The 20,073-nt window shown below is 31.1% G+C and overlaps 4 protein-coding genes across 4 annotated transcripts; 1 reads left to right on the top strand and 3 right to left on the bottom strand.

The window, feature by feature from the left end:
- Nucleotides 1-629: 629 nt before the first annotated feature.
- LOC137828487 (small ribosomal subunit protein uS14z/uS14y/uS14x) lies at nucleotides 630-1,967 on the bottom strand. The gene is made up of 3 exons (XM_068635097.1): nucleotides 1,745-1,967; nucleotides 972-1,071; nucleotides 630-809 (listed from the first exon to the last, which is right to left on the bottom strand). Exons 1-3 carry the CDS (start codon nucleotides 1,804-1,806, stop codon nucleotides 801-803), a joined length of 171 nt encoding a protein of 56 aa, XP_068491198.1. The 5' UTR covers nucleotides 1,807-1,967; the 3' UTR covers nucleotides 630-800.
- Nucleotides 1,968-5,637: 3,670 nt separating this feature from the next.
- Nucleotides 5,638-7,706, top strand: LOC137828149 (uncharacterized). Its single transcript, XM_068634601.1, has 2 exons — nucleotides 5,638-5,869; nucleotides 6,103-7,706. Exon 2 carries the CDS (start codon nucleotides 6,224-6,226, stop codon nucleotides 7,289-7,291), a length of 1,068 nt encoding a protein of 355 aa, XP_068490702.1. The 5' UTR covers nucleotides 5,638-5,869; nucleotides 6,103-6,223; the 3' UTR covers nucleotides 7,292-7,706.
- A 1,594-nt stretch (nucleotides 7,707-9,300) lies between these two features.
- On the bottom strand, nucleotides 9,301-13,108 carry LOC137828848 (uncharacterized). Its single transcript, XM_068635587.1, has 4 exons — nucleotides 12,374-13,108; nucleotides 10,515-10,743; nucleotides 9,763-9,887; nucleotides 9,301-9,632 (listed from the first exon to the last, which is right to left on the bottom strand). The coding sequence occupies exons 1-4, from the start codon at nucleotides 12,746-12,748 to the stop codon at nucleotides 9,555-9,557; spliced, it is 807 nt and encodes a 268-aa protein (XP_068491688.1). The 5' UTR covers nucleotides 12,749-13,108; the 3' UTR covers nucleotides 9,301-9,554.
- Nucleotides 13,109-14,863: 1,755 nt separating this feature from the next.
- Nucleotides 14,864-17,714, bottom strand: LOC137828367 (leucine-rich repeat protein 2-like). The gene is made up of 7 exons (XM_068634904.1): nucleotides 17,439-17,714; nucleotides 17,014-17,146; nucleotides 16,764-16,835; nucleotides 16,162-16,305; nucleotides 15,982-16,053; nucleotides 15,817-15,888; nucleotides 14,864-15,189 (listed from the first exon to the last, which is right to left on the bottom strand). The coding sequence occupies exons 1-7, from the start codon at nucleotides 17,515-17,517 to the stop codon at nucleotides 15,123-15,125; spliced, it is 639 nt and encodes a 212-aa protein (XP_068491005.1). The 5' UTR covers nucleotides 17,518-17,714; the 3' UTR covers nucleotides 14,864-15,122.
- Between the last annotated feature and the right edge of the window lie 2,359 nt (nucleotides 17,715-20,073).

The raw sequence follows: 20,073 nt of genomic DNA, 5'->3' as shown, positions 1-20,073 counted from the left end.
TTTACTCTGCTGCTTAGCAAAAGAGGACGAGTTTCAATCCAATTTAACTACAAAATCATATAATTGGAAAACCAGACAGTCAACATTCCTATATTCACCTTTAGCCACAGATTTGCTGATAAAAAAATACACCAGGAATTTCCAAGAACAAATGTAAACATGAATTTCTGAAAGTAAAGCTGAATACGCTAGTTAAGGCTGAAATGCTAGTCAACGGGAACTTCCAAAATTAACGTAGTTTCTTTCCCTATTGGAAGAAAAATAGCAGAATATTTTTCTAGAGGAACTATTAAAGTCGTCAACCGGCTCCTTTACCATTTATTTCTTTGAAATATTACGTCTAAACCTTATACAACGACAATTTACGAGTCTACAAACATTAAATCGATTGCTGCATCAAGGCCAATTTCGGCAAAATACTACATTTATCTGTCTATCATTTAGGCGCTTAGTATCAATCAGCATTTGCAGACCGTGTGTAAAATAATTGATTAGTTACTCCACATTTACAAGTCCATTGAAAACTAAAATCAAACTAGGATCGTATGAAGCAGCGCCAACAAAAATGGACACATTACTTGGACCTGTATGACACATGCATATGATGCAGAATGATTAAGGATCAGATATGAAAGTCAATATTTCAAAACAATATATATAAAAGTATTCTTAGATCCACAAATTACGTCTGATAATCAATTAGATGCAAAATAAAAGTCTCAAAAGTTTCTTCAACCATAACATCCTCGGAACATCTAGAGCTAGAACATGATATTTGGACGGGAGGTAACAAAAGCTCCTTAGCGATACTGCAACAACGATAAAAAAAAATGTAATCAGGACAAAAGGCACGACAGTTAAATTACACAAAGCAAATCAACCTATCAAGAAGCATATAACAGTTTGACACAATATCAGATTGAATTAGTTAGAACACTATAAATGGGGATAGCAGAACCATGTGTGTATACCTTGATGAAGCCAATCTCCTTGGCATTGCTGCGGAAGCACTGCCTGCAGCACATAAGTCCGTACTTCCTGATCAATCCATGTGGATTTCCACACACACGGCTGCAAGAAAACAACAATAAAAACAATAAGCAGAGCCCATCGAAACAATTGAACTACACAAAAGTACATGTGACAAACAACATCAAATGAACCCAACACATCAAAAGCCAACATAAATCCTAATAGTATAAAATTCAAATGTTCACTCAGTGGCAATACAACAGCAAATACATCCTAATAGTACAAAATTCAAATGTTCACTCAGTGGCAATACAGCAGCAAATACATCCAAAACCGTATGCAGCTAGGTGGGTTGAATACACGGATCAAACCACCACATGATTGCACTCAAAGTATCAACACAAACTTAAACCACAGCAAAATGAAAAACCAATAAAAGCTAAAGGTAACATTCGATATAATGAGCTGAACACACATACCCTCATTCTATAAAATCATCACTGAAGTTATATGGTGAAACAAAAGATGTGACATGAAAATAAGGTCGCAAACACGTAACCAAATTAATTAAAACAAATGAAACAAAAAAAACTAAAAAAAAAAATCACAATTTCCATTCATAGCTCAAACTTAGCCTGCATGATTATATAATCTAAAACGGAGGGAATGAAAAAACAGGAAGAGTAACAACTAAAGGGTATATTTGAGATCAAAAACAAACATTGATATTAAAAATCTAAAACCTTAAAATGGGAGTGAAACAGGGACATACCAAGTGCGAGAACCAGGACCGTAGCTTTTGGGGTGAGAGTTCCAAACGTTGGAGTGTCCCATTGTTGCGCCGCAGTAGAGGTTTCGATCCAAAACGCAGTCGCTAAAGAATATGCGGGAGAACTCCTTGTGGTTTCTGCATATATCAATTTATAGACACACTCAAATTAGGGTTTTTTCTGGAGTCCGGGTCAAATATTAATTGGGCTAAATTTTAGCCCAACTCTCCTAGTGTGGTATTTTTGTGGGCCTTGCATTAACTTCATGAATATTAAAGTTAAATTTATTCTCAAATATATTATTTCAAATATTAAATATATATTTGAAATGTACAATATCAAATATCAAATATATGTTATGTATTTTAGATTTTATTTTCAAAATATTATATCGACATATTCTGAAATATGTATTCAAAAGATGTATTTCAAAAATATATTTTTGATTTAAAATTATATTTTGGATTTCCTATTTTAGAATGTGTTAATGTATATTAGATTACAATTTCAAACGTGTTTTCGAATGCATAATATATTCATTTTTAAAAAAAAAAAATTGTTAAAATTTAGTTTTAAAAAATAAATTTGTTAAAATTTAGTTTTAAAAAATAAATTTGTTAAAATTTAGTTTTAAAAAATAAATTTGTTAAAATTTAGTTTTAAAAAATAAATTTGTTAAAATTTAGTTTTAAAAAATACAATCTAAAATATAAAATTATGCTATAAACTATACATTCTAAAATATATTTTATATTTTTAATTTTACAATTCAAAATATAAATTTAAGAAAATTAAAATTTCAAATTTTATAAAATAGAACTTCAAAATATGGTGAAGTCCCACACTATCTTTTCTTTATAAAAATTAACAGATATTCTTTGGGATTCGAGTTCTTTAAACTCTATTAACCACTTTTCTAAAAATATTATTAATGGTAACCAGAATCAATAACAAATCATTCATGAATATATATTAAAGCAACATATATGATGAAATATTTTATATGCTTCACAAAAATATTAATATGTATACAATGTAAAAACCCTAAATTTAAAGGATACTATGAATTAGTGATAATAAAATATTAATTGAAACTAAAAAATATATGGTTTTAAAATAATTGTTTTCATAAAATATTAAATTAATTTAATTAATATTACGTTTAATATTATTCAAACAAAAGTATTTGGAATTTTAATTTATTATTTAAAATAATTCAGGAAATAAAATAGTTTCATTTCAATAAATAATTAAAAAATTAAGTATTTATTGTGTAATTGTTTTAATTATTTTATAAATTTGGACTTAAGTTATTTAGCTTTTTATACTATAATACTGTTATAACCATATTCGTATGATTTATTATATTACAATATCTGCAACTGGGAATGGTGATTTATGTTTTCAACAAATATATCTTAATTAATTATATTTTCCACAAAATCCCTTATACTAAAGATGAGAATTTAACTTATTCTAGATAAAATAAAATATTACGAGTATATAATTCTTATTAAACTATTTAATGCGACGAATAATTAAAAAGATGTGATAAACATGTCCACTTTTTAATTCTCTTAAAACTTTATAAATATTTCCAAATCAATAATAGTATACATGAAAACCCAAATAAATTAAAATTATTCTCAAAAGTTTATCTCTTACCAAATATTCAATAATTTGTAATTTATTCACTATCACACAATGATACTAGTTTGTGGTTTTCTCACGCAAATTAATAAAACTAATTAAAACATACCAATTTTAAAATAATAATATTTTTTTTAATAAATTAATGTATTACTTTAATAAAAATAAAAATTATTTTGAAACATATGAGATTTTGAGTCAAAGGTAGAACATTTCATAAGTGAGTCATTATTTCAAGACTTAGGTTGATGGACGAGGTTTGTAAGCAATATTTTCATGATCTTTATCAACAAAATTTGTTGGGTTAAGCATAATTTTTGTTAAATGATACCTAATTATCAAAATTTGTTGTTCTCTAGTTTATGTTTTGATTGATCAAATATAAGATTGATTGAGAGTGAAATCATACTCGTTAAGCAAGAGATCGTGTTGTCTTTGATAGATTTTCTGCTTTTATGTTGCTTTGTTCTTCTACTTGTATTCATTACTAAATCCTATCAAAAGAATTTTAAAATGTCAGATGTATCAATAAAAAGTATAATTAAAATTATTTTCCTATATAATTATAAAAAATTAAGAGAAAGGTATGAAAATCACCTTAAGGTGTTTGAAAAAGATGAAATAAGGGAATATTATGTTTAATAAATTAAGCATAAGGAACAAGGACTTTATTTCAAGTTGGGTGCATGCATACAAAAGCAATAAAAGTATCTCTTCGTCCAAATGATGTTCAGCATGGATCAAATGGTGCTCAACATTGAGCATGACTATGAAATGGTGCCCAATGCAAGACAAATGGTGTTTAGCTTTGGCAATGAAAAATCCTCTTTCACTTCATGGCATGAGCTAGGTGACACCCATCACAAATTATCTTTTATAAATCCTAATTTGACCTTCCTTTTACACTTTCATGGAGTATGCTTTTGTTTGACTTAATCAAAATGCTTCTTATTCAATCGTTAATATCATTAGATTAGGTAATCAATACTCAATTACTTACAAGCAAATATCAAAAGAATGATTAACTAAGTTAAAAGCAATTTGATTTTGTTATTGTGAAATGACTAATAATAATAGTGAAAATAACATTATCACTTGTAGTCTTATATGTTCATATACTATTTATAATCACAATAATTTGTAAAAATAGTGAGAGAACAAGTTACCAAATACAATTAAGTACTACAAAGATAACACATAACTATGAATAAAAACACAAAATACCTTCTAATCATATTCCCTCATGAATAAGTAAGTCGATTAAAGTTTTATGTGTAACGTCATATCAAAATTAGACTTATAGATGAGACTCTGACTTGCTTTTTGTTTGCGAAAACTATATATAAAATTATTTTCCTGTAATTAGTTATTCATCCCAAGACCTCCATTATATAAATAATAAGTTCACTCAACATTCTTGAAGGTTTTAGTTTAAGATTAGATAAACTATGAATTATAAATAATATATATATATATATATAATTTTTAAATAAATATAGAATTATGCAAATAATTGATATCTTATAGGAAATACTTTTATTAATTATATAATAAGAGAGACCAATTAGTTATTATAAATATCATAGATACTTAATTCCATGGATAATGATAAGTTTAAAGTATCCAATATGTTGAGATATGTATTATATTCTTTAGTTACACACTATAAAATCTTTTAATCTACATTATTTATCTAGAAGATAAAATATACGCGTAAAAACACAAGTATATACGTAATATATGTGTTAAATACGAAACATATATATAATATATTATTCATAAACCTTCGATAACATTTTAATTAATACAATATTTTGAATTAAAAATTAATTTCTCAATATATTAAAATTGATTTTAATAATGAATGTTTATCTAAAGATGTTATTTATATAACATGTTTATATTCAACATATAATCATAAAAAATCAATCTCTCATAATGAGTCTATATTATGTATTTTATAGTTTACTGAGCCAAAAATTAACGAGCCTAGGGTAATAAAGAGTGTTGCAGATCCGAGAAAGGAATGATAATAACTAATAATACTCTAAGTGAAAATGATAATAACTAATATTATGTATCTATATTCTTTATGATCCTTTTATTTTTATTTTAATTTTTAATTTTATTTTTTAGTTTTAATTTTATTTTTTAGTTTTAATTTTATTTTTTAGTTTTAATTTTATTTTTTAGTTTTAATTTTATTTTTTATTTTTATTTTATTTTTATTTTTTCTCAATTTTGCAAATTGGAATGGGAAGGAAGAGAAACTCAACAACAAAGAGCGCAGGGTTGGGTTGAGAACGGGGTGCTGAAAGAAACACACATCTCTTCAATTGTCAATTTCCGTTAGGGTTTGGTCTCTCTCATCTCATCCGAACCACCGCGATCGGAAGAAACACACGCCACTGACATATCAATTGTGCCGCGCAGAAGCTTTATTCGTAGTCAATTCCCACCGCCGGCGACCCGTTACGGTACGAATCTCTCTTTCCCCTAACTTCATTGATTTTCCCAACTTTCTTCAAAATCGTGCTAGGGTTTTCTTTCTTCTTTGATAATTATGCTTGTATTTATCGAATTCAGTCGTTTTTCAATTTCCTCCCAAAGCATGCTGTCTTTCCCAGCAATTGTCATCTGATTTGCTATTGTAATCAGTGAATAGTTGAATTCGATTATGGTTTCTGATTGAAAACTTGATTAATTGCAGATACGCATATTGTTAGGGAACTAGGGTTTAAGGAAGCGTTTGTTTTGGATTTGCGGGAGCTTATGAGATTACGATTGTATAGTTTGGCTCAGTGATTGTGAGAAGAAGATTATTGGGCAAAATGACGATACCGAAACGAAGCTATTCTCGAATTGACACATTGGAGCTGAAAGCTCTGATCGTTAGGAAGGTTGGTCATCAGAGAGCTGACAAGTACTTTGATCAGCTTCGAAGATTATTGAGTTCAAAGATAAGCAAGTCAGAGTTTGACAGAATTTGCATCGTGATAATTGGGAGGGAAAATATCCCTCTTCACAATCGACTAATTAGAGCGATTTTGAAGAATGCTTGTCTGGCTAAAGTCCCACCTGTGAGTGGCTCTGCAAGAGCAGGGATTGCCTTGAGTGTAAAAGATTCAAATGGGTTGCAGAGAGGCTCTATGCAAACGTTTGGGGACGCGTTTCCTCCTTCCTTGCGGAGGATTGGCCCTTCAGCTGCTCGAGACCGAAGGTCTAAGGGCCGCCAAAATGCTTTGGGCCCCCTGGGAAAACCCCAATTTGGTCTTGCGTCTGAAGAATTGATATCTAAGACACTGGAGCAGCAGAGTGCGACAGAATTGAATTCCCTTGGCAGTAGACCTCCAATTTCCGTTGAAGAAGGAGAGGAGGTTGAACAGATGGCTGGAAGCCCCAGCGTTCAAAGTAGGAGCCCTGTTACAGCTCCTCTTGGTATATCGATGAATTTTGTTCGTGGTGGAAGGCGTCATTCTAATGTTTCATTATGTAGCAAAGGTTTTCCAGAGACCTGTCTCAGCAATGGAGATCTCCCTGACACCAGATCTTTGAGGAGTCGTTTGGAGCAAAAGTTGGAGAAGGAAGGTTTGTCTGTGACAGTGGATTGTGTAAATCTATTGAATAATGCACTGGATTCATACCTGAAGAGGTTGATTGAATCCTTTATGGATTTAGCTGGGTCAAGATGTGGAAATGAGCAGCATGCACAACGGAACAGGCAGTTAGCCACCAGTTCAAATGTTTTGCTATCTAGAAGATGCATGCAAAAAGCAACTGGATCTGCCTGTGCATCTCTTTCAGATTTCCGTCTTGCAATGGAATTAAATCCTCAAGTTCTTGGACCAGATTGGCCTATACAACTTGAGAAGATTTGCATACGTGCCTCAGAAGAGTGAATCCGCTTATGTTACTGTAGATCAGATATTTACTGCTAGAGGAAATCTAAGGCAGAGTTAGTAATCTGCAATTGCTGAAAGCTTGGAATGTGGAAGCGTTTACTACAGCTGACTTACATTTGGAATTTTGTCTTTTCCTGAAGCTCCACAATTTACCAAAACAATAAACAACAGGATTTTAGATTTAAAGATTGATGATTGCTAGGAAGTGAGTCATGTTTGTTAATACAAAAAATATGTGAACTTCTAGATAGGGGTTTAAGAAGTTCATTGTTTCATACTTTCAAGAGGGTCACCATTTTTCATGGTATCCCGTTCTTATTCTTGTTTCTATCTTCACTTCTTCTCTATTGTACTTGTTTTAGTTCAACAATTTTTCATTGAAATATAACAATGTTGCATTCTGAGTTCTAAATCTCACCAATGGCTGGTCCACTGTATTTGCCAACAGGTTTTGGAATTGATTTTGGATCACTCCTATAACCTTGCTATACTCTACAATTTCGAATGAATGACAATAGGCTTCTTAAATAGATACAAGAACTGAGTCAAGAACCCATCCTATTTTGAATGTAAGGAATTTGATTCCCTGTGTAGAAGGAGCCCTGCAAAGATTTTCGTGTAGCAAAGACATTGTCTACTGTTTCACCATGCATCAGTGCTGGACCGATAATAGTGTGAATGAGCTGAAAAGCCACCAGAACATAAAATCTAATTATTAAATTACACGATTACTATGGCATATTGGTTTAGAAAAGATAAATATTTTTTCCTTTTTATTTAAAATATTCTAGATAAAAGACAATACCCTTTTACTTCTATATTGTACACAGACATTTTTTAGAAAAAAAAGTAGTTTTTTCATTTATTTATTTAAATTATTTTAGCTAAAAAGCAACATTTTTTTACTGATATATTCGCGTTAATCTTATTGGCGCAACCGTTTGCAACATAAAAGTATTTTGTGCACCACCCTTTCTTGTCATTATTCTTTTACAATATTTAACACCCTTTTTACAACATGGAAGTAAATTGTGCACTTCAATTACAAAGTGAATGATACAAATTAGTTTAATACATATTCCCAATTGAAAAACAAAAATCACATATTACAAACCTCTTAAAAATATAGTTTAATTCAGTTTCAAGAATATATAGTAATTAAGTTTCAAGTTGTGATAAATTTGGTATTTTTAATTTAATTTATATTAAGTTTTATTGATCTAGTACTAAAAAAGTTATAATTTTTAATGGGTTAAATATATTTTTCATGTATATATTCCAAAAAGTTCCTTATTACAAATATACAACGATGTGTAAAATTTGGATTATGAAAAAAAAACAATTTTACAATGAGTAAAATTTGGATTATGAAAAAAAAAACAATTTTACATAAAATATATGGATAAAAAATATATTTAACACATCAAAAAATATAAATTTGTATTCACAACAATAACTGGAAACATAACCAAATTGCAAGAAATATGTTATTTTCTTTTATCAGTTTTTGAGTCGACTTAACGGTTTGTAAAAGCTTAATTTGGATTTTGAACACTGCTAATTCACTGCGTGTTACATGTTTAGGGTGTTTGCAAAGCGGAACAATACACATGATAGCATATGACGTGATGAAGAAGTGTGTTATGCTATCAATATTTATGGTCTCATGTTCCAATTGCAAAACATAAAATGCCATTTGTTATACGCCCATTTTACTCAATACCACCCTATGATCCCGTTCTACATAAAACAAGCTCTAATAATACTTAGAATTTGAACTTAATATCTTCTTTCACTTGTTTCCTTTACAAGACTTGAAAAAAGTTCATTTTCATAATGTCAGAGACATTTCGCTTTTAAAATCATGGCTCGAATCAACTTATAAATGTGTTTATATCAAAGAAACATTGTGGGTATGGTCAATGTTTCTGATATTACCTTTTCAACAGTTATAATTCACTATTCTGACGATTTTTTTACGATCATGCTGCTCATTATGCTTAAAGTTTTGCAAAGTATCAACCACTTCTTAATTTTTCACCACCACGAGTATGTTATTTGAAAGAATAGAGTTACTCAAGAAGGAAATGCTAATGATTCAAAAATGCATTTCGAGAAAAAAAGGTCAGCAATTACACAACCGAGTATCTTGGTGAGTAGCATAGTGATGGACAAAGTGAGATCAGAATTAGTGCAGACATCCAAAAGATTTGTCTGTATCCTGCAGCTTCCAGTCTGAATCGTGAAACAAAGATAGTGATCAGGCTGCTTTCTCCAGGCTTGCCATATAAGTCATATAAACAGTCCACAAGTAGGAAAATGAATTGGTGATCAATGGCTGCCAATATGAAACAATGCAGAGTCAATAACAAAAAGTAGAAAGGAAATCTTTTGGCTGCAAAACTTATTTTACTGGCATGAATGCTGTAAGACAAAAGAGGCTAGAAGCTAAAATATTAAACAGGTACCTGTAAATTGACAGGAATGAACTTAAAGGTAATAAAGTCACATATAGGCCAATACATAATTGCACTTAGCATCGTTGGAAGCAAATCACGTTTTAAGCGAGCAACTATCTCTGAGCCCGTTTCACCTGGCAACCAAGAGAAAATGTTTAGCACTTCATAACGAATTTGGCAGAAAATCAAATATGAAACGGTTTTGAGTTTCAACACACTTCATTTTGTTCATAAATTTTGGACTTCATATTAGATGTTTGATGCACAAACACGGACAGCCAACCTATGCATGAGATTGGACATATTGGTAAACACAGAATACATGATAGAAAAAACATATGCAAGGTAAAATGCAATTCAATAGCAGCACATTGACACTTTGCAACACAGCATTAATCAAGATGCATGTACAAAGCATATCCCCTGCATCTTGAAAGCCAGCTTATATTGTTGAAGGAAGACCAAAATTGCATAACATTGAATATTTTGAAAAGAAATAAGCCACTGGACCCCAACAATGCACTGCCACATTGTAAAATTGCAAGTTTATAAGTATTTTATAGTGTTTTAGAAATGACAGTATGAACTTGAGGATTCAAAAAAAGCAAACACAATAATATAGCCAGATGACAGCTCTAGTTGTCTGCTCTAATCTTTTTGGTTTTAAAATAGCTTCATTCAGTTCCAGAACATTACCCCTAAGAACATGTACAAAAAAGGAAACTACGTGATAAATAGTATGGTAACAGAATTGAACATACCCTGCATATGTGCATTCAAGGAGAAGAAAATAACAGTCATGGCAGGTCCATAAATTGTCTGACCAATGACTATTTTCTTCAATGTAGAGAAAAGATCCCTCCTTGGGTAAAGCTTTGACATAAAATTGTACCAGAAATGCAGGGATGGTCCTAAAACGATCATCCCATATCCTGCCATGCGTGAAGTTCTCATAAAGTCAAAATCTTCTGAAGATTCCTGCACAATAGTCTAAACGAATAACAAAATAAATAACATTAGTACGTCAGATCAGACAACTCAATGAAGTATGCAAGTTAAACCAAGTGAAGTCACTTAATGAGTTGAAAATATCTATTCAATAGAATAAAAAAGGTCTCAAGTCTGCACAAGAATGTGAACCAATGTAAGTAGTGCAAGAATTTAATAGAGTCAGCCTTGAGGCTTCCAAGCATTGTTAACCATATAACTTTCAGAATATTAAGTGAGCAGCAAAAACTTTTACCATATTGTGTAGGAAAATTGAAATGTATGTATTTTCAAGATTACATATCATCAACACATTCAAAACATGTAACAATACTACAGGATAAAATTTGAGGTTAAAAAATGAATCTTTTATTGATTTGAGTATATTTTTTGCTTCCTTCTTATCATTAACTTTTTTACCAATTAAAAGTACAAACTAATAACAATTTCAAAACATACTCCATGTTCCAAGTTATAAATTCTATTTAGAGAAAAATGGTCAGAAGCAAAGTATGGCCAAAAGATCTTTAGTGATTGTGCAATGTACTGAAAGATGGCCCAAGCTATAATGTGGAAAATCATCGAACTTTACATGAAAGTGAATGGTGTAATATTGATACTAAGTAAGTGGCAAAAAGTCAACAGGCAAAGAGCCATCTACCAAGAGAAAACAAAAGCCAAGTTCTCTGCATCCAGTGCACTGCTAGGTGAATAAGAAAACAAAAGGCACTTATTCACTTCATGTATTGTCCAAATGTTAAATAGGTGCACACTGGCATCTCTGTGGGAAAACAATTAACTATCTACAAGTAAAGTGTCACCAGAGAAATATCAATAACAAAATTAGATAATACAATTTTTCTTTTCAAGCTTTCCACAAGTAAAGTGTCACCATTAAGGAGTCTTAATCAAGCATGTTCAAAATGAAGGTATCAATTTCAGTAGGGATTTCAACCACAGCTCGCCACAAAAAACCAACCTCACCCGCTATACCATGATCCCATGGGTATTAAAAACTACAAATTGAATGTTGAATTGTAAAAGAGACAACTAATTCCAGGATATTCAAGACTGTAGAAACACCTAAAACTGATTTTATTGAAAAAAATATATTGCTAAAAAATTAACAAACATCCAAAGCATCTCATGGCAGAGTGATAAACCAAAGTGTGTACTAGAGCAACAATGAAAATCATGGAGAAACAGAACAATACACTGTGATCATGCTACTACTTTACCCAAGATTATTACATTTTTATACCGTTACAGTTCCCTCATCTTTAATTGCATACAGCATGCCCAAATAATGAAATATTCACAGGACAAGCAGGGGAAGAAAGAACAAGAAGAACCAGGATCTCTGAATCATAATTAGTTCCAAAGCTTTCCCGTATTATTAAAATAATATAAGACAACTTCAGTTATTTGAATTGACAACAACATTAGGCAAGGCAATACCAGAAATTGCATTATAAACCCTAAATTTTTGTAAGAAATGTAAGGCAACAAATCAACTATAGCCTTAACAGAAAACTCTTAATTTTCAACCCAAACAAATGCATTTCCTCTTTCTTTTCTTAGTTACCAATCTTAACATAACAAAAGAGATTGGCTTAAAAGGGGAGCATTGAACCTGGGCAGATAAATCAGCACCGATGTAAATGAGTGAAGAAGTAACACTTTTTGTCAAAATTGGCCAGGACTTGATCATCCCCAAATACCAACTCACAAAGCCAACCTTGGAAAAGGAAGTTGCAGCAGCAGATGAAGAAGAAGAAGAGGAAGAAGAGCAGAAAGATGAAGAGAAGAAAGACAAAGAGTTGTCATATTTTCTGGATTTTCTGAGGAAATGTGGCAATCCAACAAAAGGTTTAGAGTGCACTGTGGTGTAAAGAGAAGAAGGGGTGCTTTTGAAGGGATGTATGACACGGTTCACCAGCATGAAGTGCCTCTGCATCCCCATTACATGAAAAATCTTGGCAGAGTTCATTTGTAAAGCACTGCTCATTTTTTATCTATGGGTTTTTGTGTTTGGGGTTTTGGTAGCCTTCAACAAAGAAAGATTGAATCTTTATCTGATGAAAATTTGGTTTCAGTTGTCAAACTTCCCAGTTCATGGGAATTTTGTGGTGTATGGTTATGTTCCGTAAGTCAGAAAAGGAAAAAGGAAAAGGGGTTTGGCTCTTTAAACCCCCAACTTGTTCAGTTCAATGTAAATGCAAAAGCCAGCCAACTCTCTTCTTCATCAACCTCCAGAATCCGTGCCTAACACAGTTTTTGTTTTTTTTTTTTGTCAAAAATTTGTATTTTTTTTTTCAACCAATTTGTTCAATTTAATTAGTTTTCTATGACAATTGTTATTCATCGCACAGACTACGAAAATTTCTATGAAAGTATTTAAAAACTTATGAATTAATGATGAAATTGACATAATTTTCGTTCATGAATTCATGCATTTGATATAACTATTTTAAAATAAGATTTTCATTTTAAGAAAAAAATCTAACTATTTAATTGGAAAATTATAATTCATTTACTAACATTAAAAAGAACTAAATCCACTTTTTAGTCCTTATATTTTTGTAAAAGCATAATTTTATATTCTATAAAATTATAATTATAAATTTGGTCTTTCAATTTTTCAATTACTTATTTACATTAATAATTAAATATTATATTAACAGTAAATTAAAAAATAAAAAATTGGAAAATTCTGTAATCAAAATTTTATCAAATTTAAAATAACAAATTCTGAAAATTAGTAATCAAAGTGATATAAGCATGTTTTGACAAATAATGTTTCTTATGAAATGATTTTGGAAATTTGACTCCAAAGTATTAATTTTATTATGTTAACAGGTGTTTAACTTTTGAATGATTTGAATGAAGTTCTGAATTTGAATTTGAATTTGTTTAATTAAAAAATATTACTATTAAAAAACAACAGAAAAATTATTTAAGCATGTCGGTTCAGGTTGCCGTGTTAGTTTCGTGCCATCTATGTAACATGTCATTTCTTTGAGTGACACGTATATGTCTAACCTAACACGTTGTTTAATATTTCTGAAAAATTGATTTTGAATAATAGGGTTGAAAAGTTGAAATATTGGATTTTTTACTAAAACTAGTATGACGTGTAGGAAACAATCTTCTTATACAATTTTTAAATATGATAATATCATAATTATTTTTAGCTTAATTTCAAATTATTTTTCCATAATCCCTAAATTAATTAAGATGATTAACTATAATTTGTGGCTATGCTCTTTCTCTCTTTGAAGAAAGTTCAGACAATAACAAATACACCACACATTATTACAGTAACTGAGTTTTTCAATTTAAAAATAATACTGTACTACATTAAAACTGTTTTACATTAATAATAGTGTATTAATGAGAAGAGTGCCATTAATTTAAAAATAGTTGTTCATTTTAAGTTTGATTTTGGTCATTCTGTATCACTATAAATTTTTGGTCATTGTAAAATATAATTTTGATATTGATGTGTTAAATATAATTTAGTTATGTGATAATTATGAATCAAATAACATATTTCCTAACATGATTAAATTTATCCTTTGGCATGTTAACTCATACAAGTGGAGTGACTAATGTTGTTATGTAGCCTATGGATCAGGGCTTCTTCTTTATGCACCCCACAATTTCACCTTGAACTCACAATTTTACAAGAATCATTTTATTTTTATTTAAAGTAATTTTTCGGTTATTCCTTCTAGGATTAAAGTCTTAAAATTTTCAATGATTAACAAGTAATTTATTTTAAAAGCTCTGAAAGATTGTTACTTATTTGTGTAAATTACTTTACTTTTGATTTATTACAATTGAGTCTTTATTTGCAATGTATTATGTGTCCTGAATGTTGAGAAAATATTAATAGATTTGATCAGAAACCTTAACCATTTTGGAATGTCCTTATGGAAATTTTAGTAGATTTAAAATATTTTATCCAAAAAAATTATTTAATTTTAGAATGTTTTTTTATGGTTTAGAATCTTCATGAGTTTCTTCCATTAAAAAAATAATAATCTTTATCAGTGTAGCTGTGAGAGGTATTTTAGTTTCACTTATTACACACATCTTACTACAAAACGCCATGCAAATATGTCATAAGAAATCTGACATTTTTAGATTGATATTCGGGTCAAGCATACAACATTAATAATGTATGTTATTTACACACAAATGTTCTTACATCACTTCTTTTTATAATAAAATAAGAAAAGCATAGATTTCAACTTTTTCCCAACTAAAAAGTGTAAAAATGGTGAGGAAATTTTGATGGGCAAATAACACCACCCTTTCCCTTTCTGATACTCCCTCCCTACATAAACTAAGCCTCTTCATTGCGACTTTATCTTTCTTCAGCATCCAAAATCATATGGAACAAGTCCTTTCAGTTCAGGACCACTAAAACTGTTGTTTTCAAAACTGAAACAATAGTAGGAGAAATATTTGGTAAATACTACATCAACTAGATTGCTGTTGAAATCAAAACTATTCCTGCTTCACATTTAAAAGTGAAGATTTTGTGCCTTCACATTTGCAAAATGTATTTTATCTTTTGGATATCTCATTCAAATCAATTAGATCTCATGCATGCATGTCAAATATTGAAATATGATCATCTAATCTCCAGAGGAATAACCTAGGGAATGTGCCTAATGATACTATGATACTAGTGAGATCATAATTGTAATACATAATTAGAGTGCAAACTTCACCATACTAACTAGTTTTATAAAGATGTGTTAGGTTTTAACTCACTTCTCAGGAAGTATAATTAGGTATACAGCTTCATTAAAATTATACAAATGAAGTGCAAGAAAGCTAGCTCTTGATGTTTTCTGGTTTTTCATGTTTGAATCTAAGTATCTAACAGAAGAATGACCATGATTAGGAGTCTTGGCATTGGCGTTTATACATGCTTGGTGCAAGAAAATATGTTGTGAGTTCTAAATGACTAAACCTTGTCTATCTATCAAAACATGTTTGAGTTGGTAAGCCATTTCTAGTTTGTTAAGAATGTGGGATGACAATGAAATAGAGTTGGTATACCTTTCCATTGGGAAAGATTCGAAGTTGCCGTCTACTGGTATTGTTCCACAGAGGTCGTTATCAGAAACATCACTGTAAAAATTGGGGTTCAAAATTAGCTGATAAACTAATCACAGAAGTAAGTAAAAGAACAAGAATAGAAAACAAGATGAAAAGAAAACTCACAGGATTTTGAGATCAGTGAGATGAGTGAGTTCTCTTGGGATGGATCCTGTCAACTTGTTGCTGTTTAGCCGCCTAATTCATCAAAGCAAAAATGAGTGAGTATAACAGCCAGCAATTTATACATCAGTGAAAAAACACGAATCAAGAACAAAAGGTCAACAAGTTTTTAGCAACACTTACAGGAACTTAAGTGATTTCAACTTTCCGAAGGACTTTGGAATCTTCCCCTCCAACTTGTTATCATACAAATCCATGCTAATTAGTGACTTCAAGTTACCAAGTTCCTCAGGAATCTTTCCTGTTAAGTCATTTCTGTAGAGCTCCCTGTAATCAAGAATTTCAAAATCTCTCATCAGTTTTTTGCAAAACTAATCTCCACCCCACAAGAAAAAAACAACACTTTAAATGCATATTGGGTTAGGCAAAAATATGTGCCACTGCTTGCGTTTGGCATAGTTTAGTTTAAAGAAAAAATGGTTTGATTTTATCAGTTTCTAGAGAGAAATTAGGCATCAAAGTGGTTATTTTCTACAAATATTCTGCAAACATGTGCAGGACGTGATTAAACTTCAAGAATAGTCCACAATTTGTTACTATCCTAACTCTCTAGCCTTGGACAAAAATAATCTAAACTGGCACAAAATAAAATCCAAAAATTAACTTGTTCAATTGCACTGTTTGAAAAATGTCAGATGGCACATGTTTTTAAATCAAACAACAGATCAAATAGGAGCTAGCTTCTGAACTCCTGAGCTGTAACGGGCAAGGGAAGAAGACCATACAAGTACTGAAGATGCTGTAGCTGGCCAAGTTCTGGGCCCAGAATCCCAGAAACGTTAGAGTTGCCCAAGTCTCTGAAATCCAAAGATAATACAACTTATTAGAAAGCCCCAACCCAGTTACTGCAACCAAGAGACTCAAAAAGAAAAAAGAAAAAAACATGATGGTTGGAGTCACAGGTAAAAGAAAAAAGAAGCTACATCTCTGGAATAAACTAACAGAAAGAAAAGAAAAGGACAAAGGCATTCTTACAAGCGAATCACATGATTGTTGGAATCACAGGTAACATGGAACCAAGTACAGGGATTAACCAGTGTTGGGTCCCAACTCTGCAACACATTGTTGGGATCAGAAAGCCTGCTTCTCAAAGCATGCAGAGCATTCCCTACGCAATAATTTGGATCAAATCAAGCTATTAAGACCAAACCAAGTCTGTTTTCTAGCTCAGAAGAAGCCAAAGAAAATTGGTAGTTTTGGAAACACAATATGCATTTAAGTATTTCAATTCCCAAAGCAAAAATTAAAAAAAAAAGAAGGAAAACCAAACAATTGAAACAAAACAGCAAATGATCCAGCCATAAGAAAAGCTTTGAACATTAAGTTCCCCAGCTGCCATTAACTCTTGAGAAACCAAATTGAGCATCCACAACTGAGAAAAAGGAAGCAGTAGGGCATACCTTCAGGGTTGGTTGAGAGGGATAGCAGGGGGTAATGGAGAAAGAGAAACAACAAAGAGAGGGAAATGAAAGGTGCCATTATTCCTCCTTTGTGAGCAATTTTTTTGTTGAGTGAGAGAAAGTAAGAAAGAAAGAGGCAGACTTTAGAAAGAGGAAGGAAAAGAAAAGGTGAAGTGTAAGGACTAAAGAAGAGAGAAGAGAAGAAAAAAGTGGACCAAGTTGGCAGTGGTTGGAAAAAGAAAAGTGAGTCATGGTCAAATTATTATATTATGGTTCAAATTGGGGATGAGTGGAAAAGTCACGTATTGGTTGTGTGAGATTTCAGTTGTGAGATAGAGTCTTCTAAGCGCGTTCTGTGGGGTACCCCACCCCTTCTATTGGAACTTGGTGACTTATGAGTTAGAAGCACTTATTGTTATTATTATTTATTGTTTTGTTGTTGTTACTTGTTACATGGTTTTTGGTTGCTTCAGAAGGAAACAGTGTTGACTGCAGGACAGAATGGAGCACTAAGTACTTACCTGTCTGAAATTGTGGACATGGCCATAAACGTGATTACTGATTAGTGTCTTCTTCCCACCTAACATCTCCACTAAACTGGAACGAAAGTTGTGGACTTTGTGTCTTCTACTGTTGATAATGAAGAAGGGTCAGCATAGGATGCTGTGTATCAATGGCAGTCTGCATTGGTTAGATTGGACTATTCCTCTTTTGGTACTATTTTTAATCAACTTTCTTTCTTTCAGAATACGCACCTGCCATTTTATGATTCAAATCTTTGGTTGCTTCAACTTGCAAGACTTCAACAGTTCAAGAACAAAAAGCACTGTGAACAGTTACAATTCAATGATTCAGACTATAATGTTAATCTTACTTTTAACATCTCCAGCTACACTTTATTCAATCCTGCATTTTAAATATGAATGTTCTAAGCATGACACAGATTGATTTCCGAAGAAGTGTTTGACAGACAAACTTTGTAGGTCAGTGAATAACCATAAATGTGCAACATAGTGGATAACGAAAGAGGTTGAAAAATGGAAAATCACAACACTTGTGATTATACCATAGATTCGTTTTAGAAAATAAAATGAGAAATTATAGTTGTTGATTTAAAAACAGTGTTTAAATTTATGTTATTGCATGTAGATTCATCTAATCATAATTTCAATAGTTAGTTTGTCGTTTAGTTTAGTAGTAGTGGATTCTGATTTTGTATATCAATTTTCATAGATGAGTAAGTTTGCTAATTTATTCTCATTCAAGAAAGGTTTTATTAATACTAAATATTTCCACATTGAATCCGAAATTTTGATTCTTTTCTAATGTTAGTAAAAGAGAAAATATTCTGTTTTTTACAGTAAAAAGAAGAAATGATGTTATTATAAATTAAAAAAGAAATCTTTTGATTTCGAAGTGGAGACTTAAAATTGAATAAAATAAGAATTCAGATGTAAAATCTCACAAACAAGGAAATGATATTGAATCTTCAATTTTCACGAACACGATTTTCAATTGTCGTGGTAAAATAAATAATTTATACCAACCACTTCACACCAAAAAAAAAATCAAGTCGGTTGAAACTCAAATTTATCAGGAGAAGAAAAGACCTCACATGTTGAATTATTCTGATTTTTTTTCTAAAAAGAACAAGAGAAAACGACAAAAACTACTATTTAATTTGTCAAATAAAAAGTACAATGCAATAATAATAAAAAAACTTGATATTAAAATTATTTACTTTGAATAGTAGTTTTTTTTTTATTGTTCCTCTGTTAAATTTGACTTTTTATTAACTCTTCAAAGTAATTAATGAAAAAAATTGTTGGGTATTAAACCATTCCACACAAAATTACAACAAAATATTTCTATTCCTAGGAAGTATTTCAATTCTCCCAATCCCAACCTTTTTCTTCTTCAAAAATTACATTCCTATTGATTACAATCTTCTGGGTAACAATTGTAAATGCCAATAAGCCTTTTATTCTTCATTGACGCCAAAAGATACAGACTTCTGACTCTTAGGATCAAGTTTGATTCTTTTTAGCATCTGGAAAATGAACATGTCCAAGACAACCAAAATTTTGAAGTGATTAACTGTTGGTTTAATTCTACTTCACTTGTCCTCTGGTATGACTCTTTTAACAACAATAGTAGAAGGTTAGAATTGAGGCAACCCTTTTACCATCCTTGTGTATTGTAGAGTGTTCTCAGCCTTAGTAACTCAAATGTCCATATCTTCATGCCACAAACAAGCAAATTCCTTTATGTTTGTTTGCAAGCAATTTGACAACACAGTAGAGGCTACTACATGGAACATCCTACTTGCCAACATAGAATGGATCATATGATAATACCCTTCTGTTGATGATAAATTCAACATTTTCCATTCTGAATTAAAATAGCCACATGTTTCTCTTATGTGACCAACACAGTAAATTAATACATAACTCAGAATATAGAACACATCACTTATTAGTTATGTTCTTCCTTGTACCCCCAGTTTAATATCTCCCTTGCCACATACTGCTAAACTTGTGTCACTGCCTAGTTTTACTGAGTGTAAGAATCCTTCGACTATATTGTCATACCACTTTTTGTTCCTAATAATGTGATTGCTGTGAATAGGTCACTT

The sequence above is a fragment of the Phaseolus vulgaris genome, chromosome 7 (genome assembly GCF_000499845.2).
Source record: "Phaseolus vulgaris cultivar G19833 chromosome 7, P. vulgaris v2.0, whole genome shotgun sequence".
Classification (NCBI taxonomy): Eukaryota; Viridiplantae; Streptophyta; class Magnoliopsida; order Fabales; family Fabaceae; genus Phaseolus; species Phaseolus vulgaris.
Note: the sequence above shows the minus strand (reverse complement) of the source record. Positions and strands in the feature narration are given on the sequence as shown.